Source organism: Tupaia chinensis, unplaced genomic scaffold, assembly GCF_000334495.1.
Source record: "Tupaia chinensis unplaced genomic scaffold, TupChi_1.0 Scaffold000660_1, whole genome shotgun sequence".
Taxonomy (NCBI): domain Eukaryota; kingdom Metazoa; phylum Chordata; class Mammalia; order Scandentia; family Tupaiidae; genus Tupaia; species Tupaia belangeri.
The window spans coordinates 91588-104630 of record NW_006160182.1 but is presented as its reverse complement, the minus strand read 5'-3'; the positions used below and the strand labels follow the sequence as shown (position 1 = coordinate 104630).

The 13043-nt window shown below is 43.0% G+C and overlaps 1 protein-coding gene and 1 pseudogene across 1 annotated transcript in view; both read left to right on the top strand.

The window, feature by feature from the left end:
- Positions 1 to 10866, top strand: part of LOC102492356 (leucine-rich repeat-containing protein 37A3-like) — a gene marked incomplete at its 5' end in the record, with an annotated part of 32843 nt that extends 21977 nt beyond the window's left edge. The window contains 5 exon segments of the mRNA XM_014592137.1: positions 4 to 226; positions 229 to 1124; positions 1483 to 1584; positions 5786 to 5838; positions 10800 to 10866. Coding sequence (XP_014447623.1) covers positions 4 to 226; positions 229 to 1124; positions 1483 to 1584; positions 5786 to 5838; positions 10800 to 10866 — 1341 coding nt within the window.
- On the top strand, positions 1731 to 2204 carry LOC106736131 (60S ribosomal protein L35a pseudogene; annotated as a pseudogene).
- Positions 10867 to 13043: the final 2177 nt, after the last annotated feature.

The window sequence follows — 13043 nt, the reverse complement described above, 5'->3', positions numbered from 1 at the left end:
CAGAGGAAAGAGAGTGCCCAGCCTCCTGTGAGGAGCGTGGCCACAGAAGTAAGGCTCAGGAGGCCCCACCCAAGGGAACCACAACAGCTGCACATGGCGCAGAGGCCTAAGAAGCTAGTGGGAAACTCCTTCCACGTGGAACAGTCCTTCCCAAAGGACCAGAAGGTCCCAGTCTCTGTGAGCTTGAAACATCCCTTGAGGCGTGGGCCTTATGCCTCCAACATGCCCATTCCATACCAGACATTAAAAAGAAACCAAAAGATTTAACTTATACCATGTATGTATTAGAACATGCAAACGCTAGAGTTAAGAATATGAAGTCTCCTAAAGAAATCAAAGAAAGTCACTACTTTCATGAAACGCACTCTCGTGTAGCCCACAGAACACCCAAGGCCAAATTGACTGAAAGGTTGAGAAAGAAAAATTCCCGCAAGAGACTGATGCTTGCACAAAGGCCTCCATTCTCCGGAGTTAGAAGCCTCATCAATTCCCCTTCACAAGGGGATTTTTCATCTAAACGAGACCTGAGTCCTCAGGAAAATCCGTTTCCAGAATTACTGGCTATTTCAGAACCTTTGTTCCAAGACACTATTGTAAATGAGATTACTCCAAGAAATGGTTTTGAAGAAAACGTTCCTATAGAAGACACTCCTGTGCCACAAGAAGAAACTGCCCCTGAAAACACAGTCCCCAGGCCTGCTGCTCTAGATTCCACGGTGACCCCACACAACTTAATGCCAAGTGATAAACAGAGCGGTGAAATGCAGTGGGAATACAACATGGGTACTCGCTTACCCCCCAAGCCCAAAGGCTTCACTTACCCAGTGCTCTCATCCCCAGGCGATCAATTTGAAATTCAGCTGAACCAGCAGCTAAGGTCCCTCATCCCCAACAACGATGTGCGAAAGCTCATTTCTCATATCATAAGAACTTTGAAAATGGACTGCTCTGAGCCCCAGGTGCAACTGGCCTGCGCCAAGCTCATCTCCAGAACCGGCCTCCTGATGAAGCTCCTCAGCGAACAGCAGGAAGTAAAGGTGTCCAAGGCAGACTGGGACACAGACCAATGGAAGACTGAGCATTACATCAGCGAGAGTGAACACAAAGAGCAGCAGTCAAGTGAGGTGAGGACAGCTACCAAAACAGGAGCCGTGGGTGTTTCTGTTGTTCAGGATAGGCCACAAAAGCACCCAGGCAGGGAGACTGGGGGCTCCGGTCCAGAGCTTGTCTGAGCCACGTAACTTTGGCCAAGACAGTGACCTCCTGGTTTGCTCATTCAGAGAACAAAGCAGACCAAACACACAGATAAGTAAGTTGTATTGAGAAAATGCCTAATAATAAGCTGATGTAACATGTTGTATGAGCACGTTCTTTAGGAACCTATAAAGTACTCATCTCAGAATGGGGTTTTGAATAACTAGCTTTTATCCTTTTCATCTCTTTGTTTTCTTTAAATAAAAGTGTGTTGTTCTCCATTTTTAGCTCTCAAAAGAGGTTCCAGGATATGGCTATAACAAACTCATCTTGGCAATATCTGTGACGGCAGTAGTGATGGTTTTGATTATAATTTTCTGTCTCATTGAGGTAAGGACAACAATTAATTCAGGTTTCCAGAATACATCCTGTCTTGATTGTTATCAAAATTACCCATCGAGTTTTTTTTTTTCCCCCCGCCATCTTGGAGCCTGAGAAGGGCTTCTGGGAACAGGACTTCTAAAAGGCAACTAACTATGTCTGGAAGACTATGGGCCTAGGCCATTTTTGCTTGCTATAAGCGGAGTCTCAGGAACCAAAGGGAACACACAGCTCTTCTTAAAATTGAAGGTGTTTATGCATAAGATGAGGTGGAATTCTATTTAGGCAAGAGGTGTACTTATGTGTACAAAGCAAAAAACAACACAGTGACTCCTGGTGGCAAACCAAATAAAACCAGAGTAATCTGGGGAAAGGTTACTCGAGCCCATGGAAACAGTGGGATGGTTCGAGCCAAATTCCGAAGCAACCTTCCTGCTAAGGCTATTGGATACAGAATCTGTGTGATGCTGTACCCCTCAAGGATTTAAAACAATGAAAAGTAAAGTGATAAAAAGAGGGGAAAAAAACCCCATAGACAAAATCAAAGCCACTTTCCCACCAACTACTGCCTTATACTCCTCTTCAGTCACTAAGACTGAAGTATGCTCTGTTCTTTTATAGCAAAGTAAATCCCAGGGATTTTTTTTACGAGTTATTTTTGCTATAGAGTGCATGTGCTCACTGGACAGAGACAGACACAGAAAGCAAGAAATAATCACCCCCCCCCTCCGAGGGGATGGCCAGGCAGAAATCCCTTTTCCTCCATTTTCCTCTCAGGATTTTGGGCACGCACGCACATCACATGTGCCTAGCATGAGTTTGAAGTCAGCAGGTCCAAGACTCAAACCATGGTTGGCCATGTGGGAGTCCAGTGATGTAACCATTATACCATCTCCTGGTCCCAAATCCAGGGATTTTTCAAAGTACCCTTTTCCGGGGCCAGCAGTTGATGTAATGGCTACGTCGTTGGATTCCCATGTAGTCGACCAGGGTTCGAGTCCCAGACCCAGTGGCTTAAACTCAAGCCAGGAACGTGTGCATTTGTGCCCAAGACCCTGAGAGGAGAATAGAAGAGAAGGGATTGCAGCGTGGCCATCCCCCTGGGGGGTGGGTGGGTGGGTGGGTGGGAATTTCTCGCCTTCTCTCTTTCTGTCTCTCTCTTTCTGTCTCTCTCTCACCGTCTTTCTGGCGAGTGCATGCACCCTATAGCAAAAACCTCTCCAAAAAATAAAAAAAAAAATAATAAAAGTACCTTATTCTCAAGAATTCTCTGTGGAATTGAAACTAAAATAACAAGCGACTAGATTATTTTTAGAATGTAAGTTTTAAGAACTCGAGTTGATATGAGAGCAAAATTTCTCCAACCCTAACTATGTCCACATTTTGATGTAACAGCAATCACTTGCATTCTACCAAATTTCTTTCCTCATTGCTGAAAGGATGAGAGATGTATAATCTCCACACTCAGGGAGTTGTCATAACCCTGGGAAGAAAGGACATGCCAAAAGATAAATGTCATGTTGTAGCCTCACTGCATTTCTGTGGAATCATTCTCCAGCCTCTAAGGCAAATCTAAACAGACTCACTAAAAGCACTGCAGCTAACTCCTGCATCATCCACTCTAAGGCATGGCATAATTATCGCGGCCTGTCCCTGTTGACCTTTTGTTCAGTTACATGAAAGTTTTCTGCTTTTCCCAACAGGCAGGTACTAGAATATTAAAGGAGTGATTAATAAGCAGATGGTCTTGACTACAGTAACCATGTGACCTGATTTATTGCATGTGCCTTTTCTACTCTCATGGCAGCCCTCTGCTCCATCTCAAGCAGCCCCTCACCACACCTCAGTCACACCCTGTCTGTTCCTACTTTTGTCTGTGTCTTTACCCGTCTGAAATTCCCTATTTCTCTTTGCCTGTGGAAGTCCTATGAAATCTGTCGAAAGCATACTGAGATTTGTCATTCTTCACGACCTCTGAGTACTCCAGCCCTTCTGGGCCAGTCCCTTTGTTTGTCACCATTTCTTGAAGCCACAGTGAGACAGTCCTCCTCCCCTGAGAACTAAAAATATGGTAAATACCATACATTTTTTTTATTTTAAGCATTATTATTTGCAGGACCAGCAGTTGGCGTAATGACTGTGTCGCTGGTGTAATGACTGTGCCACTGGACTCCCGTGTAGCCGACCGTAGTTCGAGTCCTGGACCCAGTGGCTTAAACTCATGCTTGGCATGTGTGTGTGTGTGCCCAAGATCCCGAGAGGAGAATGGAGGAGAAGGGACTGCGACGTGGCCATCTCCCCAGGGTGGTGATTTCTTGCTTTCTGTCTCTCTGTCTTTCTGGCAAGCTCACATGCCCTATAGCAAAAAAACCTCTCCAAAAGAAAAAGGAATGATTATTTGCTACAGGTCACATGCACTCATGAGAAAGAGAGAGAGAAAGCAAAGCCACCAGGTCCAGGACTCCAACTGCAGTAGGCCCTGTGGGAGTCCAGTGCCTTAAGCACCATGCCACCTGCTGCCCCCGATAAACAACTTTTTAAAGAACAGATACCCAAAAGAGCAACACCAGGGTCAACACATAATAGAGCCGAGATGTGTAAAGCTCCTGCTCTCTGCTTTCCTTTTTCATGTATTTCATAAGTATTCTTGTATATTTTCTCAGCCAAATGTCAGATCATTAGTTTTCACTTAAAAAAGTAACTATCTTGGGTTTTGGGGGTTGGTTTGTTTGGGAGAGGTTTTTGCTATAGGGCATGTGCACTCGCCAGAAAGACAGAGAGAGACAGAGAGACAAGCGGGAAATCACCCCGTAGGGGTGATGGTCATGCCTAAATCCCTTCTCCTCCATTCTCCTCTCAGGATCTTGGGCACACACGCACATGCACCCAGTGTGAGTTTAAGCCACCAGGACTTGAACCGTGGTCGACTACATGGGAGTCCAACAACATTTCCCTTACAATAATTGCTGGAACCACTATCTCGGGTTTTGACTAGGATTGCATTGAGTATGTAGATTAGTCTGAGAATTGACATCTTTATAAAATTCTAGGAAAATGGTATCTCACACTGTGCATTCATTTTTTGGTAATGTTCTTCACAAGAGTTTCAGTGTTTTCCTCGCATAGCTCTTACTCGTTTATTGTTTTTGTTTTTTTAAGCTTTATTTAATTTATTATTATAATTATTATTTTAAATTTGCTACAGGGCATGTGCACTCACCAGAGAGAGAGAGAGAAGGAAAAAGCAAGCCTCCAGGTCTGGGACAGTGGTCAGCCATGTGGGAGTCCAGCACCTTAACCACCAAGCCACCGGCTGGCTCCTCTCCCACTTCCTAGTTAGTTATTGATGGTACATGACAAAGCCATTGAGGTTTGTGTGCTGATTTCTTGATTTTGTATCTGGCCACCATGCTGAATTTTCATATTACAGCTCATAAAATGTTGATGGATTCTCTTGAGCTTTTAAGGTTGCCCAGCATTTTGTATGTAAATATTGTAGTTTTGTGACTTCCTCTCTAATACGTGGATATCCCATTTACTTGTCTTACTGCATTGGTTAGGGCCTCTCAACAAGGTTGAATAGAGCAGTCTTAAAAGGTTTCCAACTCTTGTTCTTGACTTTAAAACAACACTACTGTTTAGGTTTCTGGGAGATACTGTTATCAAGTAAAGGATGTTTCCTTTTTTCCTACTTTTAAGAGATTTTATTAGGGGGGCTGCACTTGTGGTAATGCCTATGTCTCTGGACTCCCCTGTAGTCAACTGTGGTTTGAGTCCCAGACCGGTGCCTTAAATTCATGCCGATTACCTGTGCGTGCATGCCCAAGATCCCGAGAGGAGAATGCAGGAGGAGGGATGGCAGCGTGGCCATTCCTCCTAGGGGGTGATTTCTCGCTTTTTGTCTCTCTGTCTCTCTCTGTCTTTCTGGCGAATGTGTGTGCCCTATAACGAAAACCTCTCCAACAACAACAAAAACGTTTTTATTAGATATTATCTATAAAATGATATGTGAAACATTCAATAAAATATATTAAGTGCCACCTGCATGCAAGAGGCTAAGCTAGGTGCTATGGAAAAGCCAAAGAGCTATTAAACAGAATGGAATTCCTGTCCTCAAAGGTTTTCATTTCACTGAATAGATGTGACTCGAAAGAAAAGAAATAGTGGTCGTTGTGATGGATACTCATGATCATGTTTTCTTCCGAAACAGATTTATTCTCATAGGAAAGCAGTTCAAGAAGATGAAGAAGGAGGACGTCCAAGGTGAATATTTGTCTGGCAATTTTGTTTTTTTTTTTTAGTTTGTTCTTAAGTGTACTTTTTTTTTTGCTTTCTTATTTCATTTTCTTTTACATATTCAATCACATTATTTAGCTTACAAAATGAGTATTTCAATATGTGAACATTTCTCCCTAGTCCAGTTAATTAAACGATGAAATATCTTCAACAGATAATACCATCTTTCTTTGTCCCATTAATGCTTTGCCTCCATATTTGTCTTCTAAATGTCCTTCCTCAGACCCTACTCTTCCACACACACTATATCTGGTATTTACACTCATTTACTGTGTTTGTATATCCTTTAGTCAATCATTTTCAGTCATAGATTGCGGACACTCGATAGAATTCAGAGCTGAAGCCATCAGGGCCAGGGCTTTTTTTTGTTGGAAGGTTATTTATCACTGATTCAATCTCCTGGCTTGTTATGGGCCTATTCAGACTTTCTATATCCTCCTGGCTCAATCTTGGTAGATTATATGTGTCCAGGAATTTGTCCATCTCATCCAGATTTTCTTGTTTCTTGGCATATAGTCATTCATAGTATCCTCTAATGATGTTTTATATTTCTACTATGTCTGTTGTTATATTGCCTGCTTCACTGCAGATTTGATTCACCTGGTTCCTTTTTCTCTTCTTAACAAGTCTCATTAGTGGTGTATCAATTTTGTTTATGTTTTCAAAGAACCAGCTTTTACTTTATTTTCTGTATAATTTGTTTATTTTCTATTTAATTTATTTCTGCTTGTATCTTTATTATTTCCTTTATCCTGGAGTCTTTTGGATCTTTTTGCTGCTTTTCCAATTCTCTAAGGCATGATGTTAGGTGATCCATTTGCCTTGTTTCCATCTTCCTCTCATGTGCACTAATTGCTATGAACTTCCCTCTTATGACTGCTTTAGCAGTGTCCCAAAGATTATGGAAACTTGTGTCCTCATTGTCATTGGCTTCCATGAATCTTTTGATTTCAGTCTTTCTTTCTTCAGTAGTTGTGGAGTCATCAGGAGTAGATTATTTAGTTACCATGTATTTGAGTAGTTTTGAGAATTTCTCTTGAAATTAAACTCAAGTTTAATTCCATCATGGTCAGAGAAGATGCTGGACATAGTTTCTATGCCTTTGAATCTGTAGAGGCTTGCTTTGTGCCCTATGATGTGGTCAAACTTTAAAAAGGTTCCATGTGGGGGTGAGAAAAAAGTGTATCTCGTGGTTTTTGGATGGAAAGTTCTATAGATATCTGTTAAGTTTATTGGATTCCTGGTATCATTTAGATCCTTTATCTCTTTATCTATTTTTTGCCTAGATGATCTGTCCAGAGGGGTTGTGCAGTGTTGAGATCTCCAACAATTAGTATATTGCAGTCTCTCTACCCTTTTATGCCTAACAGTCTTTCCTTCACATATTTGGGTGCTCCTGTGTTAGGCGCATAGATGTTTATAAGCACAACTCCAGCTCCTTTTTGGTTCCCATTTGCATGGAAAACCTTCTTCCAATCCTTCACTTCCGGTCTATGTATGTCTTTATCCATGAAGTGGGTTTCCTATAGGCAACAGATAGAGAATTTCTATTTTTTTAATCCATTCGGCCAGTCTGTGTCTCTTGATTGGAGAATTTAATCCATTCACATTCAATGTTATGTTCGATGTTACCAGATCTGTCCCGATGTTAAAGTTGGCCATTGTCTTAGTCACCTTTTATTCCTTTGTTTCTGTCTGTTAATTCTTTAGTTTTCCTGGAACAGTACTTGCCTTAGGGTTTCTTGAAGAGCTTGTCTGGTGCTGGCAAATTCTTTCAGGTTTTATTTGTCTGAGAAGATTTTAATCTTTTTTTCTCATATAAAGGATAATCTTGCAGGATGTAATAATCTTGGATGAAATCGTTTCTCTCTTAACACTTCAATACATCTTCCCATTCTTTCCTTGCTTGCATTGTTTCCATTGTGAGGTCTGGTGTTAACCTGCTGGGATGACCTTTGTACGTCACTTGTCCTTTCTCTCTTGCCAGTTTTAGTATCATGTCACTATCTGTGGTCTTGGACAGTCTGGCTAAGATGCGCCTTCGGGAAGATCTTCTGGGCTTGATTCTATTTGGGGTCCTTTGTATTTCTTGGGTCTGGGTGCTTGAGTGCCTCTCTAGACTTGGGAAATGTTCTTCCAGGATTTCATGGAATAGATTTTCCATGCCATTATTAGTTTCTTCACCTTCTGGGATGCCAGTTATTCTGATGTTTGGGCGTCTTATGGAGTTTAGTATTTCTCGTATATTATCTTCGTGGTTTTATGTTCTTTTCTCTATCTTTTTGGTGTATTTCTCTAGGTCAGAGGTTTTATCTTCTACATTGGAGATTCAATCTTCAGCATGGTCTAATTTAAAATTTTCAAGAGAATTTTTTATTTCCTCTATTACAGATTTCATCTCTAATAATTCCATCTGATTCTTTCTCAGAGTATCCATTTCTTCTTTCACATTGTGGAAGTACTTCCTAATCTCCTGTAGTTCACTGTCTCTTTTCTGTTCCAACTCATAGAATTTCGTCACTATGAATATTCTAAATACTTTCTCTGACATTTTGGTAACGTCCTCCATTTTCAAGATCGAGGGGAGTTACGCTGTTCCTTTGATGGAAACATATTTCCTGGTTTATTCAGACCCGAGGCTCTTCTACTTCCAGCCATGGGAAGATGTATTCAGTTTTGAATACCTCTTAGGAAAACATTTCTCTGACTAGGAGTGTGTTTCCCTTTTCCTGCAAATTGATGTGTACCGAAGTCTCTCTTCTGTTTCTTTTAGTAATGTGGTCTCAAGAGGGGTACTCTATTCAGGTGTCTGAAAAGCAGTATCTCCTTCTGTCTCAGGGGCTGGGTCTTGGGCTGGGGAGCCTGGAAGTGAGGCGACGGGGCAGTGGTGCCCCCACCTCAATGACCCTTGCAGCCCAGAGGCCTGGAGATGGAACTGGAGCCTGCTGTCTAGGGGGATGGCTCTTGGGCTGGGGAGCTCGGAAGTGAGGCGGGAGGGGGGCAGTGGTGTCCCTGCCTCAGTGTGCCTTACTGCCCAGATCTGGATATGGAACTGGAGCCTGCTGCAGAGAAAAGGATGGTCTGTCTGGCAGTTTTAAATTAGAATTTTAGAACAAGAAGGAAGCTTAGAACTTACCTATTTCTTTTTTTAAAATATGTATTTAATTATATTTATCACTATTATTATCACTATTATCATTATTTAATTTGGTATAGGGCATGTGACCTCACAAGAGAGAGACATAGAGCAAAAGTGAGAAAGCAAGCAATCAGGTTCTGTACTCAAACTATGGCCAGTCATGCACCTTAACCACCATGTCACCTGCTGGCCCTGAACTCATTTGTGTCCATCCCCTATTTTACATTGATGAAACTGCCAGAATCAGGAAGAATACTTACTCTAATGCTTTTCCTGGTTCTAGGAAAGTGAGTTCTCCCCATGTCCAAGTTAGATAGGACCATCATGGATGCATCTGCTGTCATCAGTCCTTCAAGGAAAGAAGGCGGGGGGAGGGGGAGGGCTTAATTGTGCCTGCTCCTGCTGGTGGTGGGCATCTGACCAGACCAGAGGCCTTTGGAGAGGCTCTGGACAAGGGATAGGGAAGGGAAGACAACATGGTCCTGGATCAAGGGAACTAGTCTCCTTCCAGCTGAGAGAAGATCAGATGTATGAGTCTTTCCTCTGAAGTGGTGGAAACACTTACCATCCCATCCTACTGACTTCTGACCACCCTCCATTCCTTTTACCCAAATCTCATCGAATTTTAGTTGTGAGAGACACTAGACAGTAGTTTGTCTCTTCCTTTCCTGATAAAGAAGGAGGCAGGGACAATATCTTGCCCTGTGGTGATTGTTACTAGTGAGTATCAGAAAGAGGATGATTCCTTTCCAACTGGGGACGTCTTCATTGATTATACTGTGCTTGGGCTGTGAGCTACATTTGATATTGCATGTTGGAACATATACAGTATATACAATGTGTATACTATACAAGTATATACAGTGTGTATACTATACACTACATACAATGTGTATACTAGACAATTAAAGTGATGTTTGAAACAAAGCCCTCTGATTTTTTCTTTCTTTTTTAGAGAGGTTTTTTGCTATAGGGCTTATGTGCTTGCCAGAAAGACAGAGAGAGAGAGACAGCAAGAAATCAACTTCCAGGGTGGATTGCCATAACACAATCCCTTCCCCTCCATTCCCTTTTCAGGATTTTGGGCACATACACACATGTGCCCGGTGTGTTTTAAGCTGCTGGGTCCAGGACTCCAACTGCAGCTGACTACTGGGAGTCCAGTGATGTATTTCTGTTCATGTTCAGAAAGACTATCTTGTGCTTTAGTGATAGTCATGTCCATTAAACAGACTTTACAATTTACTCATCTTCAGGAACAGGCTGTGGTATGAAAATCTGTGAGTGAGTTAACTTTGCTAGTTGGACTCAGGCATTTTCTTGGTGTGATTCAACTTATAGGGTAGAGCAGCTATGAAAGTGAAGTACCCTCTTCCCAGATCCCCAGCAAATGATGAAGGGGACAGTTAGCTCAGAGAGGGCTGATGTAAAATACTTCTGGAGACACTCGCATGCTTCTGCCCAGAATGATGGTTCAGTTTTGTTCAGTGCACAAAGGCACTTGGCCGAGGTGAAAGCAGGGCTGGCAATGCCCCATATATTCCATGCCTACCCAGATACACAGGTCTCCCTAGAGACATTGTGGGGTCCCTCTGGACAGACACAGAGGGCTCCTGGAATCCCAGCATGGGCAGCATAGTCTCCAGGTCCCAGCTCTGTGGCGGTTTTGCCATTGTGATTATGGTCTGAGGTCCAAGTTTTGCCATCTTTAGGCCAGAGTTCTGCATTAGGAGAGATGCAGAAAATGGTATGAATCACTAACTGTCTTGTGCATGTGCTTTCCCCCCAGGAGGAGCTTTTTCCGGTTTCTGGATAGGAGATGCACATCAGCATCTGATAGGCAAATTCGAAGATGATTCAGTGCTGTGCTGAAGAAAGCAGGAGAGGTGGAAATTAATGTTCCCCTTTCTGTTTTCTAGGAGGGTGGCTTCTGGTTGAGGTGGCCACTCTGGCTTAGAGATATGTATAGACCTCTCAATGCCACACGCAAGAAAAACATGGCACAGAGCCTACATGACAAGGATCCACGGTAAATGATTCCTCTGATGAGGATGAGATTTTCAACAGGGATCCAGGGTAAACGATTGGAAATGGTTTAAAATTGCCTTATCTAAAATGAGCAGATAATGAAAACTTTCATTGCTCCTGTCACAAGTAAAACTTTGGCTTTGTTTTTCTTATCCCAGAGAGCTCAGCGAAGTCCGAGTAGACAAGGCTGCACCTATTGGGTCGACAACGGAGGGTGAGGAAAGTGAGACTGTGGCCGAGGAGGAGAACACAGAGTGACCCTATCCTGTGGGAAACTGCACATCAGCGAGTCCGCCGAGGCTATTTTCATGAGTCTCTTACTATCGCCATCTTAGGAAACCTTTAGGTTTCGCTTTCTCAGCGAGGAAACAATTACATAACGCCAAAGGCCACAATTGGCTCCCCTTCAAAACCTTATCTTCAAAACCATACTACCTTATGATTGGTCTATAGAGCAACCAATCACCGCCCACCAACATGTATATAACCACGATCCCTGGCCCATAATAAATGGACCACCCTGAAGAGTTGTAACAGTGTGTCATCTCCGTGTTGTAACATTGTACCTGTCCCGTCTCTCACTCCTTCCCTAAGGAAACCTATTGGACTGTCCTGCGGGTCGGGTCGTGACACTATCCTGTCTCAGGTTACCTGTAAATGTTTACCAATATCAGCTTTTAGGATTGCGTGTAAAAGTCTTATCTTTTTCTATTAATGTGCCTAAAATTCATAACCAGTTCTAGCCATGTGGTAAGAAATTAAAATGTACACAGTTTAATATTGATGTACAAATAAGAAGGACCAGACACAAGATCAGTGGGACTGATGCCAGAGCCCTCATCACAGCCAGTGCCTCCATAGAGGCCAAGGGGAGGAGGGGAGGGGCTCCTTTCCGCACGCCCAGTCTGATCAGTCTCCACCAACCTAAAAGGATCATCTTCCAGTGGGGGTGGATCTCTCAATCCAATATCAGCTGTTCCAGAACTGTCTCCCCTGGTTCATGAAGAACCAGTTTTTTTCTAGCAGTCTGAACAATTGGCTGGCTTTGTGATAAGAAAGTAGGCTTTAGAAGAGTTACATGGTATCTGTGTGATCCTCCTGCCCTCCGAGGATAATATGCCATCTGAAACCTCTCAGGGCCTGTGGGTTGGCAGAATATTTGGATCACTGAAGCTACCTGCACTGTGGGGCCAAGTGCTGTCTTCCCAAGCCCTCAAATTCACATCTGAGTAAGTGTACTGTCTTGGTAGGGGGTTCACCACACTTGCAGACTAGTTTTTGTTTGTTCGTTTTTTCTGACCATCAAGGTTCCCACAGCCCACCTTGTGTTTAATCATTTATTTGAATGACTCACAGGACCCAGGAAAACATTTTACTTACTATTGGCAGTCTATCACAAAGGATACTTGAAAGGATGAAAGTGAACTGTCAGATGAAGAGATATTTAGGGTAAGGCCTGGAAGGGTCCCCTGGGGGTTAGAGTGCACTGCCTCCTGGTACAGGGATGTGTTTTTCAACCTGGAAACAATCTGAGCCTGTCTTTTAGGCATTTTCATGGAAGCTTCCTCACATACGGCGATCCCATAGTAGATCACTAACTCAGTCTCCCGCTCCTCTCCCCTCTACAGAAGAGGGGTTTGGGTTGAAAGTTTCAAGTTTCTAATCATGGCTTAGTCTTTCTGGTGACCAGCCTCCACTAAGATTCACTTCGTTAGAAAAAAAGACATACCTCCCACCCAGGACATTCCACTGTCATAGGCGGGCCTGGTGATCAGACCCAACATCCATGTGGTTCGTATCTGATGCCCACAAGAATTAGAGACACATACACAGGGGCTAGCAAAGCAGAGTTTATTAAGAGAGGGAAGGAAGAACAGAGCTCCCAAGCATGGAAGAGTCCTGAACAGGTTGACAAAGAGGGGGCAGGGCGTTTTTATCTAGCAGTCTGAGCAATGGGCTGGCTTTCTGATAAGGAAGTGGACTTTTCGAACAGAATTACATGGTA